At 42.9% G+C, this 20,913-nt stretch overlaps 1 protein-coding gene across 6 annotated transcripts in view; it reads left to right on the top strand.

Annotated features, from left to right (window-relative positions):
- Positions 1-20,913, top strand: part of EEA1 (early endosome antigen 1) — a 158,981-nt gene that overhangs the window by 10,650 nt on the left and 127,418 nt on the right. For 5 of the 6 annotated variants that reach the window (XR_004371641.2, XM_075066940.1, XM_032765120.2 and 2 more), the window contains exons 2-3: positions 511-603; positions 6,716-6,841. Coding sequence is in view for 5 of the 6 variants with exons in the window: in XM_075066940.1 (XP_074923041.1) it covers positions 511-603; positions 6,716-6,841 (219 nt within the window). In the remaining variant the exon portion in view is untranslated. The remainder of the gene's footprint in view (positions 1-510; positions 604-6,715; positions 6,842-20,913) is intronic. The other variant, XM_032765128.2, reaches the window with a different exon arrangement.

Raw genomic sequence — 20,913 nt, 5'->3', positions numbered from 1 at the left:
TAATATATTTTTATTTACTTACTACCTTATCAATGGGCCTACTTGTGTCAGATTTTCTACTGAAATAATCTGACAAGTATAAAAACGTTGTTTTAGTTAACAAAACTCCACAGTCTGAAGAGGAGTATGTTAGTATTTATTTAATATCTTGTTTAAGAGGCAAAATTTTAATTTCTAGGATTTTTCTATTGAATAACCATTTAACTGTATTTACCTGTAATTTGAATTATAATAAGTACAGTTTGGCATAGTTCTTTATGTATTAGGGTTAGTCTGAGGTGTGATTATTGCTAGCTGAAAATTCTTTTATATTGTTGTGTATTGATCTTTCTAATAAACACTCTTTACTCAAGTGATGATGTAAGGGCTTGGCAGTAATTTTGGATTATACACTGTTGCATTGACTATTTATGCAGTATGCTTATCAGTTTGTTCAATTTACAAGGCATTCCTTTTTGCAACATAGACTTCAAACTCAGTTTAATAAAATTTATATTTCTTCCGTTTCAGACTCCAGGCAGAGTTGGGTCGCAGAGCTCAGATTCGGATTCCTCTGCAGCCCCAGGAAATGCAGTGGATGTGAACAATGAAAGCACTTCAGAGGTACGGTAGGATAACAATATATGGGACTAGGCATCTTGCCATCTGATTCACCTCTCTTTTGAGAGGGACTTTGATTAGCCATAATCTGGGTAAATGGACAAATGCGTGGAAATGTGTTGTACCAGAAAATTAACAAATGTTTCGTAGCATGCATGAATTAGTGAGTTGAATTTGTGAAGTTTTCTAGCTTAAAACGAGCAAGCGTATTCTCAATTGCCTTTATAGTGAAATGTCAGCACATATATGGTTAAATGTGAACAAGAAATATATAAAATATATTGCTAATATGAAATAATTTCATCTCAGAACTTTGAGTAAAGTGACATGATCCTGTGAATTTGGGTGAGGCATCAGTGATTCTACATTTGATATAAAAAAGAACCTGCATATTGGTGTAATATGCTTCAGATACATCAAGAATTGCTAAAGCATTGTGTGGTGTCTGCATTTTTATGCAGTCAAGTTGCTCTGAGAACTGATGAAGAACTCAGGCATAGGGCTCATTCATCACTTGCTTTTTCAAGCTACTCTCTAGTTGTCTTAAGAAATGCCTAAATAAGTTGACTAATGCAGTAACTAGTGGCAGACTGGATTGTTCCTGTAATACAGTATGTTTGAAATTCCCTATGGGCATGTAGTTAAATACAGTGGTGAATTTAATCACTACAATAAAGTATGGTTCCTTTGTGTTGAAGAGTCTAAGTTAATGATAAGTGAATCTCAGAAAGTTCAGATATTTACAGTATCTAACCTAAAAATCTGTTGTGGTCTCCTACCCAACTGGCTTAAAATGTTCCCTTCCTGTAATCCTTCTTTCCATGTACATTGTGATCTGCTGCCCATACCCATCATAGCCAGACCCATTGTACGACATCTACCTCTCATTATAATCCCATCTGATCATCTAGTATTATATGGAATTGAGGGTCCCAATGGATCATTCATTCTGTTCTAGGCAGGCAGGTTTATCTTTCTAAATCTCCCAATCCAGAGCATTGTAAGATGTGAATGGAGATAGTAACCTAGGCCCAACAGAAGATCTAGGGATCTATGTAGGCTATGTCTACACTACAGGATTAAATCAACACAAGTTATGCCGATGATCGTAAACTGTTATATTTACAGCACTTGTGCATGTTTACACAACTCGTGTCAGCAGTGTGTGTCCACAGTTGATGCTTTAGCGTAGAGAGAGAGAGCAGTGCACTGTGGGTAGCTATCCCATGTCATACAAGGGACATGACACTGAGGAGCACTCCCTTAATGGAAGCTCTCATAGTTGTGTATAAGTCCAGATATCCTTAGGGAACCTATCCGAAGGGATGGTGTGAAAGGGTTACTGCGAGATGCAAAGAATGTGTGTGGGGAGTGTGGGAAGGTCATGGCACGCAGTTCTGTATAGGCTGCAGGGGAAGGTGAGCACACATGTTCTGACTGCAACATCTCTGGTCCTCCATCAGTTTTATCATTTGCTGGTGGCCCACTAAAATACATTCCTAGCCATGCTTCCTCGCCAGGCTGTCTATTTTCAATTTTTTATCAATTGTCTTTCCTTGTGCCCTGTGCTCAATATCTGTGGTGTCTGACGAGCACACCTCCCTAAACATGTCCTCTTTACTCCTCATTATGTGGTGGAGGTGCTGTGTTGGTGTGTAAGGGGTTTCCCTGAAGGGCACGTCTGCAGAAGCACAAGAAGTAATAAACAGAGGCATTCACAGCATTGAATCATTACACCTCTTTCTCACTCACTCTCCCTTGGCACGCATACAGCTCATCGAGTGCCCTAAACGTGGTGAGTTTGTCCCAGCGTGGGGGGAAGGTCCAAGATGGGACAAAGGGTCTATGTGGCTTTTTAAGAGGATCACTGCAAGCGACTAGGGACACTATTATAAATTCTGCCACCGTTTTCCACAGGTGGGGGAAATTGAAGCCGATATCTCACTCCTGAGGGTATACAAGGATGCAAGGATGCATCTCCGGCATTCTTGCGGCTTCAGACCAGGTCCCTATGCTGCTTGTCTGTGTGTTGGTTTGGTCCCCGCACAAGTGATTGCCAATTGGTGTGACAGAGTTTCCTACAGCGGGGGGAAGAAACAAAGCATTTCTGCCAAGGAACCTTCGGGAAAGGATTGGCAGGTACATCCAGGAAAATTTCCTAGAGATCTCTCTGGAGGATTCCCATGAAATCTCAGTGTGAATTAATGAACTTTTCTGCAGGGTCTGCACTGCTTAGCTGTAGGGGAATGGGAAGCAGGTGCAAATACTGCTAGTCTTGTACATTTCTGTCCCTTTACCCACTTCTAGCACACTAAACGAAAGAAAAGACAGCACTATCTCATGTAACTGAGTAGTATCAAATCAAAATGAGCACTTACCAGAGCTCCCCTCCTGTATATCATACGCACCAGAGCCGGAGTGCTGGGACTGGCTTGACCCCTCTGGACTCAAGAAGAGATCCTGGCTTGCCACGCCTATAGGACCACCCTGTCACCTGTGCCACCTCATTCTCCAACTCCATTTCCTCATCCACCACTTTGTCTTTGGGGTTCAGTCTGCTGTCTCCAATTCCTGCTGAAGTATCCACGGGGCTCTTGTTGGTGGAGGTGGGGTTGCCGCTGAGGATGGCGTCCAGCTCCATGTGGAAGTGGCAGATCTTTGTTGCAGCTCCAGAGCAATGGTTTGCCTCCCTTGCCTGCTGATATGCCTGCCTCAGTTCCTTGATCTTCACATGGCACTAATGCATGTCCTGTTCATGGCCCTTCTCCGACATGCCAAAAAAAATATGATTGTAGGTATCGAAGTTCCTACGGCTGGAGCGGAGTTGACAGTGCACAGCCCCCTTTTCCCACCTACCCAGCAGGTCCAGCAACTCTGATGTACTCCAAGCGGGATCATGTTTGCTGCAGGGAGCTGCCATGGTCAGCTGGGAAGATGCAATTTGAACGGTCCATACCGAGCAAACGGGAAGTGGAATTTCAAAAAATCACAGTCCTTTAAAGGAGAGTGGCAGATGCCTGTGTACCTGGCTGCAGGGCAGCGGAGTTTGAACTGCTGACCACAGCAGCCAGCTGGGCATTGTGGGACAGCTCCTGGAGGCCATTTACAGCAACATAATTAAATACAATGTCTACAGTGACAGTGCATTGATCTAAGTTTGTCGCAAAAAGCTCTACACCTCTTATTGAGGTGGTTTTATTTTGTCGGAGTAACAGGAAAGTTAAATCAGCGGGAGGAGCACTGTTGTGTGTACACCTCTACTGTTTGGTTGATGAAAGCTGACTTTTTTCCGAGAAAACTCTGTAGATCCCATGAGCCTTCAATAGATATAAGGATTAGGTTGAAGTGGGCTGGAAGAGGAGGAAGGGTTAATTTAATTGCATGGATTCAAGTCTTAGAGTTTCTTTTTTGGGTTAGGACTAGGGCTGAGGTCATGAAGCTGTTTTCAAATCAATGTGTCTGAATATCTTATGCCCAAGGTCAGTCTGATATAAATATGTAGAATTTTTACAATTGTGTAAGACACAAACCCCCTTGTAAATCCTTTGTTCTTTTCTTCCTGTGCTAGGTACACTGTGTGGTGAAAACCCTAAACAGAGAAAATCAGATCAGTGTATCAAGTATGTGATTAACTTATCCAGAAATACATATCCATCTTTGTAACCTCCCCATGTGTTAAATGATAATGCCAGATGTATTGTAGCCCAGCACACACTTTCTGCTGTGCAGAATTATCTGTGCATTTACATGGTCCTGGTTTAAAACTAGTAAGACATTTGATTCTGTGTGCATCTATCCAAATGCCTATGTATACATTGGTGACTTTATCTTGCCATTTGATGTTGAGTATGTGGTGTAAACAGCGTAGGTGGAAACTATTTAACCTTTTCTCCTGATGGGCATCAGTTATCCATGTTCTACCAAATGTGACAGCCCTGCTCAAGCAAAGATGTCTGCGCTGGCTGGGCCATCTCAGTAGTTTGGAAAATGGACGCATATCCCAGGACATGCTATACGGGGAGCTATCAGACGGAACAAGAACAACAGGATATCTCAAGCTTCGCTATAAATACACATACAAGCGAAATATGAAGGAATTTGGAATTGATCCTGACCGATGGAAAAGCTTGGCAAGTGATCGTAACATGTGACGCCAGCTTCTCTATCAAGGCATCAAAGTCCATGAGAGGAGCTGGCTCCTTCAGCTTGAAGAGAAAAGAGCCCATGGGAAGCAAGCAGTTCCTAACCAAGAAACATACATTTGAAACAGCTGCCAAAGGTTATGCAAATCTCGGATTGGACTATTCAGTCACATGAGACACTGCAAACCATCTACATCATTTCTTTACATCATATCTCTTGCAGATGAAAGAATGCCAACTATATGTGCAAGCATTTCCCTTTTTTCGCAAACAAGTGGCATGCACAGTTTTGAAAATTGAGCTCCAGAAGTTAGCTTGTGTATATAGCTTTCTATTTTTTAACAGTTTCTGTAATAAAGCTTATTTTAACTGGAAAGCAAAATAAACCAAAAAGTAGGTTTAATGCAATTTGAATCTTGAATCTTTACTCTTATTTTCCTCTTTCATCAGTGAGAGAGACACATTATTAAGGCATTATACTCTTTTGGATGGACTTGTTAGCACATACTTCAGACAAGAGGCTAGAGGAAAAGTACTTCTGATGTTGCAAGATTTTCTTATAGCTGTATGGATTTAACTTTGTAAGTTAGGTGGTTGAACATGGTAGTGCAGTCAACAGGTGATCCTTTAAACTGAGGTAAATGACCATTCTGGGTGACAAATGTGTTGTAAATGTTGCTAATTGGTTAAAGCTGTTTTGAATGAAAAAGAGAGGTTACTAGAGTTTTTTTGTTTTGTGTTTAACAATTTATGTAAAGTGCACTCTTACCTTGGTTACAGTTTCTTCAGAATTTAAATTTTACTTCCACATGCATATTATTGCCTCACATATTCTGAATCCATAAAAACAGTGCTTTTGTAACAGTACTAAGATAAATTTAAAAAGCCTTTAAAAAACTGCTTACCATTTAAGAAATAACTTAGGAGAAAAATAGTTGGATTTGCTTTGTATAGCTCCACATCAACAGATTTCTTTTTAAACGGACACTGTCTTCAATTTTTTCCTCCTAAAACTGTTTTTATCTTCTGTTTTTCACAAGGAGCATTTAACATTACTGTAACTGAAGGAAATGAGAAGGAAAAAAAATATATAGTACAATAATTTGTCAGAAAAACTTTGACTGAACCTCCCCATGAAATGTTGACTTGAGTCCTCTTGTTCATGTACTATGGTATTCTGGCTCTTTCACACCCTCTTCCAGTTTATTTTTATAAAAGGTCTGAAAGCAATGTTACAAAGTGTCCTGTCAGACCTTTGTACAGAAATTTGACCTAGGCTATGTCTACACTAGAGAGCTTACAGTGGTGCAGTTGTACTGATGCAGCAGCATCACTGCAATATCTCTTGTGTAGCTACTCATTGCTGATAGGCGAGAGCTCTCCGGTCGACATAATTAAACCACCCCCAACAAGAGCCCAAGTGGTGGTGGTTATGTTGTCAGGAGAAGCTCTCCTGCTGACATAGCGCCGTTCACACTGGCACTTATGCTGGTGTTACTTACGTTGCTCAGGGGTATGTTTTTTTCCCCACACCCCTGGGTGACATGAGTTATACTTACAAAGTGGTTGTGTAGACATTGCCCTAATATTTTACAGTGGCTATGTCATGATGCATTATGCATAATATGCCCCTTTGTAGTGTTGAGCAGTACTAAAGGCCTAGTAAAACTGATGAAAACAATTAACAAAATGAATGTAGTGCCTACTGTCAAAGCTCAATGTCTCAGATATGTTTTGTTTTTAATTCACTTAACAACATTCTATTTGTCTTTTCTGTGTTTTGGACTCATGATCAGCAAAATTTCATTTTAAGAAACTTACTGAAAAGTAACAAGCACCAGCTTTGTTTCTTGCATATAGGCAATAGCATGCTTTTTAAGAATTTTAGTACATATATGACACGTAAGGTGCTCTTTCTGTTTATATTCTTACATTTTTGAAAATGTACATACCTAAAAGTTACTGTTTCACAGGGCTTCATCTGTCCACTGTGTATGAAAATGTGTGTAAGTGCCACTAGTCTGTCTGAACATTACCAGAATGAACACATTGGGACAGAGACAAGAAGACAGGAGCATCATGACCTGCCCGCTGTTACTGTGGGTCTTGATTTTTTTGTTTGAGTAGCTTGGTAATGGGTTGCTTAAAATAAACGTCTTTCCTTCCTGGTTGCTTGGGTACCGGCCTCTTTCACTTTGTTTCTTGTGATTTCCTGCTGTAAGGAAATATGGGTTGATCTTTTTATGCATATTTACAATAAGGTATCTCTTGAGATGCTTTCTTTTGTTATCTTTCTGGTTTGCAGCCGTCTCTCGTGGAATTTCTGTAATATCAGAAATTTGCATTCACTTTTTAAAAGCAGTTTTTGCATGATTGTTCTCTGAATTAATATATGTTACTTCTGCATTAGTTAATGTACTTTACTTCTGCGTTAGTCACAATAATGAACCTAAGTATAAGATTTGGGAAATCATTTATACAGTTAAATGTTTTAGATTTTCTGTTTAGCTATCTACTTTACTCTTAAGACAGACTTTTAATGGGAGTCTGGTTTTGAGGTACAGTTATAATTTAGTTAGGAGGAGATATTTTAATAATATTTGGGATAGGGGAATAGGAACTTTTAAAAAACATTCAGAATTTTCCCTTTAAAGAATTTTACTAAGGAGTTTCAAGTACACTGACAAAATCACAATGCAAAACTTCTTATAAAACAGTTCTGAGACTTACAACACAATCATTATTTTATATCTCTCTGAGCAAATGTAAAAGCTTTTTGTTTAAGTAGCTCTTGTGTTTAGAAGTATATTTAATAATTCTTCCATCCTTCAGTGTGGTGTTATTTTTATGTTGGTCGGTCTTCTGGTAAATCAAGTCATTTTTCCTCAATACTAATGGACATCAGATACCGAAACAATCAGTTGCAGGTGTAACTGTAACGATCATTTGCAATTAGTCATGTGTCTTAATTATCAGAAAGGTACAACCCCTTCTCTTCTCCCCCTCCAAGGGGAAGAGCATCCAAGTTACACAGGTTCTGCCCTTTCTGGAAAATGGTGAATGTTTTTTTTAAAAAAAAATCACTTCCATTCAGGAAAACAACCGCTGAGGAAGAATGGGAATGGGACTAGGTGATTTTTGGCCATCTGATGGCCATGTGGTTTGTTACACAGGTGGACCTATTTACATCATGGGGCAACAAGAAAATTATAGCATTTGGCCCCAGATATTGGCACTAGTGGACACTGAGGGTGAACTACTACTTTTTCCTGGGGTTAGACTAATGTGGCAAATTGCTGGTACTGTTATGCTGGGTCTTGCGTTTTCTCTTCTTTGGGGAAGGTTCAGGGCGCCATTGCTTGCCTCTGAACAGGTATTTTAATTACCCCTCTAGTGTCCTTGAGGAGGGGAGCGGAGAGGGAGGGACCTGGGCCCGCCCTCTTCTCCAGGTCCCACCCAGGGGCCCTGACGTTTGTGGTGAACCACTTGAACTAGCAGTTCCTTCCCCTGGGTTACTTCCCTCTCCTGCCCTTCAGCTTGTGAAGGGGCTTCTTGCCCTCCTTCTACACAAGCCAGGTGCCCCTTACCTAGGGTTTCTTTTGGATTTCTCAGCCCACCGCAGCACTCCTCCAAACTTTCCTTTTGTCTCTCTTCAAAACTGTTCTCTTCTCCAACTCCTTCAAACTGCTGTCTGCTCCAACCAAACCTTCCTGCTCCAACTCCCACACTGTCTGACTGAAGCAGGGGTTTTTATCACATGACTGACTGCTGGTGCTCTAATTGGCTTCAGGTGCTCTAGTTAATCTATAGCAAACCTTCCTCCCCTTGCAGGGAATAAACCTCCCTGCTAACACTCTCCTGCTGCCCTCTGGCCATGCTGTATCACACTAGCTAATGTGTTTTTCTCCAATTCCATTATGTTCTAGGAAGATCATGGTGGCCAAGTGAGCCTTGTTTCATGCAGCGGGACCTCTGCAAACAAGGGAACCGCCTTAGCTGTTCTTGTTACCATTTCAGGATGCTCTTACCAGGGCTGCCTGGGGAAGATGGAACAGACGTGTGTATTCACTAGCAAATAATAGCCAGGCTTTGTCAGGCTATCTGATTGGTCCCCCTCTGAGCTTTAAGAAAGTCTAAGCTAGGTTGGCGTTGGGGGATGGGCAGCTTACCACTTATTAAATGATGCTGGAGTGCAGGGGAGGATCCTTTTGCCTCCCTTCTTCCAGCATCACTTTTGCCTGTGTGTGAAGTGGTCGATTGTTTCAGCGGTATGAAGTATATGAAGTGGTATTTTTTTGCATTTTCATTTCTCCACTGGGAGGTAGATACTATCATTGAAATGTTGTAATTTAAGTTATTTTGTTGTTTATTGGTACTTTGCAACATTAACTGCTTGTAGGACAGTCCATGCAGAGGAAACTTTACAGCCAGATGACAGTTAAATTAGGGGAAGTGATCTTTGTCCCGTGTTTTGATGACTGGGGAATCTGGGGATTGTGATATTTCAGGACAGTGAAATTCACCAGTTGGGACTCCAGGGATTATCCTGAGATTACTCTAGATCTCATTACAAGGATCAAGTGTATGCTGTCTTATTGTTGAAGTGAGCTGGCCTAATTTTTGTAAGTCGTATGGCCAAATTGGTCCATGGACCAGCAGGAGAAGAACTAGGGTACTGCTAATTGTCAATTGGAATTAGGTGCTGCCTTTGATTAGGAGATGGGCTGCCCTTACTGCGAGAACTATTCTTTATTTCCCATATTGATGATGATTATGTTAAATAAAGTGAGGTCTTTGTTACCATGCTGTTCAGTCAAAATACATCAGAAGCAGGAAGCCTGCCTGTCAGTCAGTGAGTCCACTGGATGATTGTGGTGCTAAAGCAGCACTCAAGGAAGATAAGGCTGTTGCAGAGAAGTTAAATGAATACTTTGCAGAGGTCTTCACTGCAGAGGATTTGAGGGAGATTCCCACACCTGACAAATCTTTTTTGGTGACAGATCTGAGGAACTGTCCCAAATTGAGGTGTCCATAGAGGAGATTCTGGACCAAATTGAGAAATTAAACAGTAATAAGTCATCAGGAGCAGATGGTGTTCACCCAAGAGTTTTGAAGAAACTCAAATACGAAATTACAGAACTACTAACTACTAACCTACTATTAAAACTAGCCTCTGTATCAGATGTCTGGCAGATAGTTAACGGAACACTGATTTTTAAAAAAGGCTCCAGAGTTGATTCTGACAATTACAGTCTAGTAAGCCTAACTTTAGTAGTAAGCATATTGGTTGAAACTGTAGAAAAGAATATAATGATCAGATGCATAGATGAATACGATATGTTGGGGAAGAGCCAACATGGCTTTTGTAAAGAGAGATCATGCCTCACAAATCTATTAGAGTTCTTTGAAGTTGTCAACAATCATGTGGACAAGGGCGATCCAGTTAGGATGGTGTTCTTGGATTTTCAGAAAGTGTTTGACAAGATCCTTCACCAGTGTCTCTTATCCCATGTTTGCTTAAGAGGGAAGGCCCTCTCATGGATCAGTAACTAGTTTAAAAAATACAAATAATGCATAGGAATAAATGGTCAGTTTTCACAGTGGAGAGAAGTAAATAGCAGGGTCCCCTAAGGATCTGTACTGGGAACAGTGCTCAACATAAATGATCTGGAAATGGAGATAAACAGTGAGGTGGCAAAGTTTGTAGATAGTACAAAATTACTCAAGATAGTTGAGTGCAAAGCTGATTGTGAAGCTACATAGGGATCTCACAAAACTGGATTACTGGTTAACAAATTGTTGCTGTTTTCAAAATAATGCGCATTTGAAAACATCCCAACTATACATATAAAATGGTGGGTTCTATATTAGCTGTTGCCATTCAAGACAGAGATCTTGGAGTCATCATGGATAGTTCTCTGAAAACATCTGTTCAAGGTCCAGCGACAATCAAAGAAGCTAACAATGTTAGGAACCACTAGGAAAGGGATAGATAAGACAGAAAATATCATAATGCATTATAGAAATCCATGGTAAACTCACGTCTTGAATACTGCATTCAATTGTGGTTGCCCCATCTCTACAAAGACATTAGAACATAAGAACTGCCACACGGGGTCAGACCAATGGAATTGGAAAAGGTACGGAGAAGTGCAACAAAAATGATTAGAGGTATGGATTAGCTTCCATACGGAGAGAGAAAAAAGGCTGGGACTGTTCATCTTAAAAAAGACATGACTGAGGAGAGCACTCCTGCTGACAAAGCACTGTTCACACCAGGGCTTGTCTGCAACATTTTTGACTTTTGGGGTGTTTTTTTTTTTTTCACACCTCTGAAAGACAAAGGTTTTGTCATTCAATTGCCAGTGTAGACAAAGTCTGAGTGGGGAAGAGGTTGTCCCTGGAAAGATAAGGCCACATTGAAAACTTCGCTGTAGGTCTGGCCTGGGATGAGTGGCAAGTGGCTATGAAATTCCAATATAAAGATAAGGAGATGATTCTCTATAAAGACTGAAAGCATTATCTACATCATTCCTCCTTCCCTCCAAAGCCAGATGTGAGCAGAAAAAGTAGCAGAAAGTCAGAACCAATTCAGTCCTGTGAGTGGTCTTTCTGTGCTACGTAAACTGTGTCTAAATCAATATTAAAATAGTTCTTTGGAATGGTTAGAGATTAGGAGGCTTCTATAATAGCATTCTGCCAGTAATACTCATTGGTTTTAGACAATATTTATTTCAGTCTGTACACTGAACCCGTTTGTGGGTCTGTATATGCGTGTGGGATGGTGAAGTTTTTGTAATCATTGCAAGTTATATTGGTACAATTAAAAATACATGTATTGTAATTGATCGCAAGGAGTGTTCTGCTTTTAGTGTACTGACTTACTTCCCAAAGAATACTCAATTGCTGCAATGATGCATGAGAATATTAATACTACCCTAAAACAAATTTGACATTTTAGTTACTTCAATTGGCTTCTCTATTAGTTGCAAGAGGGTGACAGGACACCTGGAAATTTAACTAGGTAACCAAGGCTGAATTTTAACTTTGAAAAATTTGGCTATAAATGTAGGCAGGATGTTCTGATATAGATCTTGTTGGAAGACTTCTCTTCCAAAGCTGATAAGCTAGCCTGAACTGTTACCCTGGAGACCACAATGTTTGTTGAAGTTTAGGCATTAATGGCACCCTCCTGTACTCAGTTTCTTTAGGATTCCTTTCCCTCTGCCTAAAGAGCAAGTCCCAGACTCTGTAGAAATGTCAGTTACAGGAGTTTTTAGGAGTTTCCATGCCACATCATTGCATACCTAAAGGTAAATGGAATCTTTGTCCGCTGTGTAATCATAGGATGAAAATATGTCTACTACACAGCAGTTTAAGCCCAATTTTAAGCCTGGGCTCAAGCCAAGCCCCTTTTGTGTCCATATTGCAAATGTGCTAACCGAAGGCTTGAATGCAGGGTCTCAGGACCCTGCAGGTTGCAGGGGCCAAGCTAGGGTGGATAAATATCAATGATTTTTTTAAAAAATGGATTTTTTTGATAAAATTCTTTTTGAGGAAAAAAACTATCTAAAGATGGTTTTAATTAAAATACATTATAGCTCAAAGATATCTCATCATGGAATAGGTCTTACAAATTCTAACTCTATAGTATGAGACAATATATACATGTAATGTTTAAGAAAAGTTTTGTAAATGAGTTCCAGTAATTCATGGATTAGGGACCCAATCTTATGGGGTTCCAGGGGCTACTGTACAGATTATTTAGGCTAATCTTTCTAGCTACCTAAGAGGAATCAGTGCTCAGTGTAAAAGATACCATCAGAGAGAGCCTAATTTTGGCAATTAATTTGGCAATTGATCTTTGATTATCAGCAGGTAAGTATGCCCAATGGTCTGTGATGGGATGTTAGATGGGGTGGGATCTGAGTTACTGCAGAGAATTCTTTCCTGGGTTCTGGCAGGTGAGTCTTGCCCACATGCCCAGAGTTTAACTGATCGCCATATTTGGGGTCGGAAGGAATTTTCCTCCACGGCACATTGGCAGAGGCCCTGAAGGTTTTTTGCCTTCCTCTGCAGCATGGGGCACGGGTCACTTGCTGGAGGGTTCTCTGCAGCTTGAGGTCTTCAAACCATGATTTGAGGGCTTCAATAACTCAGACATAGGTTAGGAGTTTGTTACAGGAGTGAGTGGGTAAGATTCTGTGGCCTGCATTGTGCAGGAAGTCAGACTAGATGATCATAATGGTCCCTTCTGACCTTAAAGTCTGAGTCTATGAGATGCTTAGTTTTGTAGTTCTCAAACTGTGGATTTGTATCTTCAGAGATAACGTTTTGTTAACAGAAAAAATGTTTTTAAATAAATAATATATAGAAGTGAGAAATAACAGACCTCAACTCTGTTGTCCCTCTGCAAATTTGTGTACACAGAGTCAATCCTTTACCTCTCTCTGAAAGTGCAAAGTTTCAAAAAGGTCAATTAAAATAAGATTGTGGGGGTGGAATAGATTTGGACAAAGAGAAGAAGTCTGGAGATAAATATGAGAAGGGAGGGACAGGCAGTAGAAACAAAAGTGAAGCTGTTTGAGCAGCATATTCCAGAAGTCTTGAGGTCTTTCTGAGTGTAGCCTTCATTGATTTGAGATCTACCATACCATTCTCTCACTAGAAGGGAAAACCTATAATGGCAGCAGGCTGTAAAAGAGACCCAGTTTGGGTCTCATCTATCTCCTCTGTCTTTGAGTTGTGAAGAATATGTATTAAGGTTTTAACAAGAACGCACTTTTATGTAGAAATACATGATTAAATTGAGTCTTCCTGACTAGTCTTTAAATGATTTAAATCAATTTGATTTAAATCAAATCCACTGTGGGCCAAGCCTGTGTTAAGCTGGCATCTAGGGTCTGAACCCTATTAATTGCCTGTGTACATGCAGCCACAGCTTGACTCAGGTCCTGTAAGTCCTCTGACTGTATCCCACAGGTCCTGGCGGCACACAAGCAGTGTTGCAGGCAGCCAGCACAGCATATTGGAAGCACCATTATTGTCTGGCTGAGCATGCTCCCCCTTCCTCCTCCCACAGCAGTGGCTCTGACTTCTTCTCGCTGCTGCATGGAGTTTATCTGGAGCAGGGAGCAAAGCTAGTTCCTGGCTGCCAGGATGTTGAGGGTCATCCATCCCCTGGCAGGGCTGCTCCCCCTCCCGGCAGGGCAGCAGCTTGGTCCCTGCTCTGCTCTCTGGCCCTTGCTTCCAGGTCCCCAGGCCTCCCTGGGGCTGCTTGTGCAGAGGAGCTAGAGCAGCGAGTGGGAGACAGTCCCAAAACTTCCATGCAGCCTGCTGGGTATCCCTTCTCCCTGCATCCCAACCTTTGCAGATGCAGCTCATCGCTCCGAAACCTACATTTTATGTCAGACTTCAAAACAGACAGAAATAAATACAAAACACATTCATTGAGCATCCCATTTTAAAAATTAAGTATTGAAAAGTTTCATTTTGGTGGTCTAATAGCACTATTTACCTTCGTAACTGGTGCACACAGACAATTTACCTAAGAACATAAGAATGGCCGTACTGGATCAGACCAAAGGTCTGTCCAGCCCAGTATCCTGTCTACCGACAGAGGCCAATGCCAGGTGCCCCAGAGGTAGTGAAGCTAAGAGGTAATGATCAAGTGATCTCTCTCTTGCCATCCATCTCCACCCTCTGACAAACAGAGGCTAGGGACACCATTCCTTACCCATCCTGGCTAATAGCCATTAGTGGACTTAACCTCCATGAATTTATCTAGTTCTCTTTTAAACCCTGTTATAGTCCTAGCGTTCACAAGCTCCTGAAGCAAGGAGTTCCACAGCTTGACTGTGTGCTGTGTGAAGAACAACTTCCCTTTATTTGTTTTAAACCTGCTACCCATTAATTTCATTTGGTGGCCCCTAGTTCTTATTTTATAGGAACAAGTAAAAAACTTTTCCTTATTCGCTTTCTCCACACCATTCATGATTTTATATACCTCTATCATATCCCCCCTTATTCTCCTCTTTTCCAGGCTGGAAAGTCCTCTTTAATCTTTCCTAATATGGGACCCGTTCCAAACCCCTAATCATTTTAGTTGCCCTTCTCTGAACCTTTTCTGGCTCATATGACTCAGCCTAGAGCTGCAGAGCTCAATATTCAGATTAGATGATAGTTCAGTATAAAGCCTTCTCAAACTGCAGTCATTCTATTGAGACAGCCATCAAAGGAGCTAATTATGCACTTTATGCACTTGTGCTCCTTAAGGTCACAAGTCCCATCACTAGCACCACCACAGTTAGGAAACAGGGTGGGCAGTAGAGTTTTCCCACAGTGCATCATGTTCCTAGGGCTAGAGTGTCGACATTTGGGGAGGGGTGTGCTAGGGTCTCTGATATATGATTACTTTGACTTGACTCTGTGCACTGCAGTGTGGGTGCCAGAGCCCTAGGTTTGAACAGGGTCCAGAAAATTTTCCACCTTGGGTTAAAATGCACTGTAGATGCTCAAGCCTAGGGTTTCCTGACACGAGTCAGCAGACCCACTAACCCTACGCTTACATTGCCATGTAGGCATAGCTTCTATTACATAGACATCATATTCTAGATATACGTGTCTCAGACCCCTATCTTTTTTGCCCGTACTTACAGCTTTAAATTGGCAAAAAATATTTCTTGATATATTTTTTAAAAATAGCTCCCATGCTGACTTTTTGTTCAGTAACTCGATTAAAGGTTGAGTTCTCAGCCTGGGACACTCACAGCCAGTTTACAAGCATGCAGGCCACACCTTGAGTGTCTGTGTGCACCCCAGCAGCCTGTCTGTGGCTCCACTCTGGCTTCCACCAGCCTTGATTACAATCAGCAAGGTGACCCCAACACGCCCCGAGTCCCAAGTCTCCCCAAAACAGTGTGCCCTGAAATGTTCAGTCCTCACCTGGACCATTCAGAGAAATAAAGTTGTTGCTCCTTCTTAGAGACTAAAGTGCATTACATCTTATTAACTGGGCTAAATACCCCCTTCCCTTCAAACACAGCACTGAGTTGGTGTATAGTAAAAATAAAACAAATTTATTAACCATATGACATAGGTTAAGTGATGCCAAGTAAAAGAAATAAAAGTAGAGATGATTACGAGCAAATAAAAGTGAAAACATGCATCTAAAGGGCTAAAACTTGGTTTACCAAGGTACAGACTTTGTTGAAGATGGTTTCTCTCACCAATCTTCCTTCTTCCCAGCCATGGCTGATTTTCCCTAAGTTAGGATCTTCCACAGAAGTACAAGCTGCTGCGTTCCCTTGTTTTCCTGTGGAAAGATCTTTGCCTAAGTAGGTTCCTCACTTGAATTCAGGCCCGGAGACTTCAATCCTCCTTGGTTGAAGGACCGATCTTTCTCAGCTTACACGAGTTCTGGTCCCATGTGTTCATCTAGTGATGGATGCCAAAATGGCATCTGGGCTTGTTTATATCATCCTAAATTCAGTAACCTGTTTTTGGGAGGCAGGATAACCTCATGCTGTTCTTCCCTTGTTCCCACCCTCCTGCTGATTTTTATGTAAATAGGGCTTCCATTGTTTTTCATCACATCTTGCTCAGTTTCTTGGATACAAGTAGATAGCTGTGATGTTTCTTTCTGAGAGAGATCTTTTTCCTCTTTGTTTTGGTCATAGACTGTAAAGCATAATATAAATAAGTATCCATAATTCCTTATGTAGTGTTAATACATACAGTTCACAATGATATTGGTCACCAGTGTGTTAACAGGCTTTCATAAAACACCTCACTTGATAAAATGCACGTACAGCAATATTATATACCCTCAACTGATTATATTACTTATCACCTGAGGTTCAGACCCTGGTCTTTATAGCCCAGATAAAGTTTCTCTTCCCTGCTGGAAGCCATTTCCTCCCCTGCATGTCTTTGTTTACCTAGTATGTAAATAAGACCTTCATTGTGTCTGCCTGATGACGGGACTGGTCAGAGAAGCAAATATACATTCCTTTGTCTAGGGCAGACCTATTTACCAACTTCCCCAACATGCCTGGTTTAAATACTTTTTAATCATCATTCCAGCATATATCCATAACTCTTAATACGTGGCATGCACATGCATCACGCAAGAATATTAATGATCAGAGAATTATTGATTTTCCAATGTCACATTTTTAGATACAGATGACAACTACAGTGAGTTTTGGGGTACACTGAGTTGGTCAGGCCAACTGAAACTCATTACCTGATACCAGTGAGCTCCTTGCCTTCTGACACTCTGATGCTCTTAGTGTCAGACCTCCCCCTCCTACAGATTACCCTGCAGGAAGATTAATCACTGACTGACTCAGAGGCAGCAGGTCAGACCCTTCCTTTCTGAACAAGGCATCTGCCATCATATTTTCTTTCCCCTTTAAATAGGGGTTTTGGGACCTTTGTCTGTTTAGTCTACAGAACATAATATCAGAGAGTATCCATAATTTCTTCTTCGAATAATGGTCCCTACTGTATTCCACTGTGGATTTTGCATGCACACCATGTGTTACGGAGCTGGAGAGTTTGAAAGTAATGTCCACTGGTCCATGCATCTGTCCTGGTTCACTTTGTGCCTCTAACTGAGATGATAAAAAGAAGGGCAGACTGACTGCATTCAGTTCCTTCTCACTGCTGTATGCTCTGGGTCAGAACCATTAGTGTCCTCAGCTTTGGCTTGATGCTACAAAACAATTGCCATCTCAGTTGCTTCATTCGCAATTCAGATTTTGTATGGTCATATTGGCAGCAATAATTCCATCACTGTGGTTCACGGCTCTCAATAGGAAGGACACTTACTTTCAAATAGATAGTATCAGAGGGGTAGCCGTATTAGTCTGTATCCACAAAAACAGCGAGGAGTCGGATGGCACATAGATATTCACCCCACATACAGACACTTTCTTGGATTTAAGCTAGGCTCTGACCATTTTCAGTATAGAGTACTGCCCTTTGACACAGCAGCCACCCCCCCCCCCTCCAGAATCTTTACCAATGTATTTTCAGTCATAGTGGCTCATGTCAGACTTCATGGCTGTCCTGTCTTTCCATACCTTGTCAATTGGCTCCTTGCTGCCAATCTCATCAGGAAGCCTATGCATCAACCTCTATGATGCTCCACCTCCTTTCTTCACTGGGAATCAGCGTAAACGCAGAAAAATCTTGTCCTTCCCCAGTCTGTAGACTTTATCAGTGCAGTCTTGAACTCTGTCACTGCAAGGGCGTACCTGCCCACAGACAGATCCCAGACAGCGATTTCCTAGGTCTCATCGCAAGGAACCCTCAGGTACTGGTCAAAACATATCTTTCCCTACTTGGCCACATGGCTTTATGCACTTACATCACCCTATTCGCAAGACTCCACCGTCAGTGCCTGCAAGCTTGGCTACAGTCCTGATACTCCTTAAGCTGCCATTCCATGAACCTTGTGGTGACAGTCCCGACCAATCTACTGTCCTCCCTCCTATGGTGGATAAATCCCCATTATGTAAATATGGGGGTCCATTTTCTCCTCTCCTCTCCTCTCCTTTCCTGAGAGAACCATAATTATGGACACATCCCTGCTAGTTTGAGGAGCCTATATGAACAGCCACACAGCTCGAGGGGCTAGTGCAGTGTTCTCAAACTTTTGTACTGGTGACCCCTTTCACATAGCAAGCCTTTGAGTGTGACACCCCCTTTTTATATTTAAAAATACATTTTTATATATTTAACACAATTATAAATACTGGAGGAAAAGCAGGGTTTAGGATGGAGGCTGACAGCTCGTGACCCCCCATGTAATAACCTTGCAACCCCCTGAGGGGTCCCGACCCCCAGTTTGAGAACCCCTGGGCTAGTGTATCTTGAAAATCCAGATGCACATCAATATCCTAGAACTATGAGCAGTATGGAGGGTGTGAGAATACTTTGTCCCATTCATCCACTCTCACCATGTCCTTATTATGTCAGACAACTCTACGCCTGTCTTCTACCTCAATAAGCAAGGGGCAGCGGGATTGGCCTCCCTGTGTGCAGAAGCTATCAACCGCTGGAATTGGTGCATCAGCAATTACATCACACTATCTCCCGCTTACCTTCCACGAGAGCTGAATGTGCACTCCGACTTCCTCAGTAGACACTTTACACTCTACCATGAATGGGAACTTCACAACATTTTCACTCTGTGGCAGTGGTGGGCAGCCTGGTGGTTGCATGCGGGCCGCATGTGGCCTGACAGGGTAATCTTCTGGCGGGCCGCCCGACCATTTGTTTACGTTTGCACGGTTGCCCGTGGCTCCTAGTGGCTGCGGTTCGCCGTTCCCAGCCAGTGGTAGCTGCGGGCGGCTGTGCAAATGTAAACAAATGATCTGGCGGCCCACCAACAGATTACCCTGATGGGCCGCAGGTTGAGCTCCACTGTTCTGTGGGGCACCCAAACCAGAGTCGCTTCTCAAACAAATAGCAGATATACCGCAAATTGCTCCAGAGGGGCCCTAGATCATTGCTCCCCAGGTGATGCTTTGCTACTTTCCTGGTCAGACCAGTTCAATTATGCCTTCCCTCCATCACTGCTCCTGCCACGAGTTGTACACAAGATCCAACAGGACAGAGCCAGGTCATCTTGATTGCCCCCTTCTGGCCTAGATAGTTCTGCTTCCCCACCTCTGGTGCATATCATCTTGCCCACCGATTATCCTCCCAACATACCCTGAGCTCCTGACCCAGTGCAACGGCAAGATCAGACATCACAATCCATGATTGCTCCACCTTATATTTGGATGGGCATCATCTCTAGAATGTTCATGCTCCTCAGCTGTATGAGAGAGCCTCTCTTATAGCAGAAAGGACTCCATGAGGAAATATTATCTAGCAAAATGCACTCTTGAGGGAATTCTGCACCAAAAAATACAAAATTCTGCAAATTTTATTTGTCAGTAAATAAATGTGGCTCCAGCATGGCAGTAGGGAGCACAGGCAACAGGCTGCATTGAGGTGGGAGATCACCCTGAAGCCTCCACCTCCCCTGGTACAGCAACTTGGCAGTGAGGCTGTATCTGACCCTGACACAGTGCAAGGGCTAGGCCTGCCCTAGAAACACCCCTGGACTCTGCCCCTCTGCGTCAGGTGCACCAGGTGTGGGTGGGCAGGCTCAGCCCCGTAGGACCCAAGTGTGGAGCGGCTTAGTGTGTGGGAGATCCAGGTTTGGGGTGAGAGTTTTCTGTTTGGGGAAATCTGGGTGCAGGTGGCTCAGTGAGAGCTCTGGATGCACAGAGGCTCATTGGGGGGTTCCAGGTACAGGAGCAATGGGACTCTGCAGGGGATCCAGGTGAAGGCGGTTGGGGCTCAGCAGGGGGGGTCTGGGTGTTGGCAGATGGGGCTTGGTGGGGGATTCAGTGGGGGTGTCCCGGTATTGGGGGAGTGGGGCTTGATGGGGTGGGAGCCCAGGTGCAGGTGTTTGGGGATCGGTGGGGCTGTGGGTGGGTCTTGTTAGAGGGCTTCAGGTGTAGGGGGGTAGGGCTTGTCAGGGTGAGAGTTCAATGGACCTGCTTAACTGGGGAGCCTTGGCTGCTGCTGATGGGATGCCACATGCTGAACTCCCACTCCCCCCACCCCCGCCGCGATTCCCCATCCTCTCTTTTTCCTCCATATTCCTCCCCTCACTCCAACATTCCCCTCCCCCTGCCCTATTCCACCCTCTTTATTTACCCACTGCCCCTTCTCCCCACACCTCACCTCACTTTCCCTCATTTTGCCACCCACCTGTATCCAGCTCCACTGCAGGCACTCACTGTTGCACAGAAAAAAGGAAGGGTTCCAGCACACAGAAGGGGAGAACAACTGGCACTAGGACCCAGGAGGGCAGCAGAGCCCAGACAGCCTCCTTCAGTTGAGCAGCTCCCCACTTGCAGAAATGAGTTGAGGGGGGCACATAACCCCATGTGCCCCCCCCCCCCCATGTCTCAGCTCTGTTTGGAGGGCGGATATCCCTCCCAAAAAACTGCACCCATGGTCATCCCCACATGGCTTCTCTTTGCTTCCCTGCCGTTTTCTGCAGGGAAGCATAGGAATTCTGCGGGGAGAGGGGGATTTTTCTGCAGATATGAGTCATGCAGAATCTCCCCAGGAGTATAAATGGAAACGCTTCTCATCTTGG

This window comes from Chelonoidis abingdonii, chromosome 1, assembly GCF_003597395.2.
Source record: "Chelonoidis abingdonii isolate Lonesome George chromosome 1, CheloAbing_2.0, whole genome shotgun sequence".
In the NCBI taxonomy this organism is placed as follows: Eukaryota; Metazoa; Chordata; order Testudines; family Testudinidae; genus Chelonoidis; species Chelonoidis abingdonii.
The sequence above is the reverse complement of the archived record's forward strand: the minus strand, read 5'-3'. Positions and strand labels throughout refer to the sequence as shown.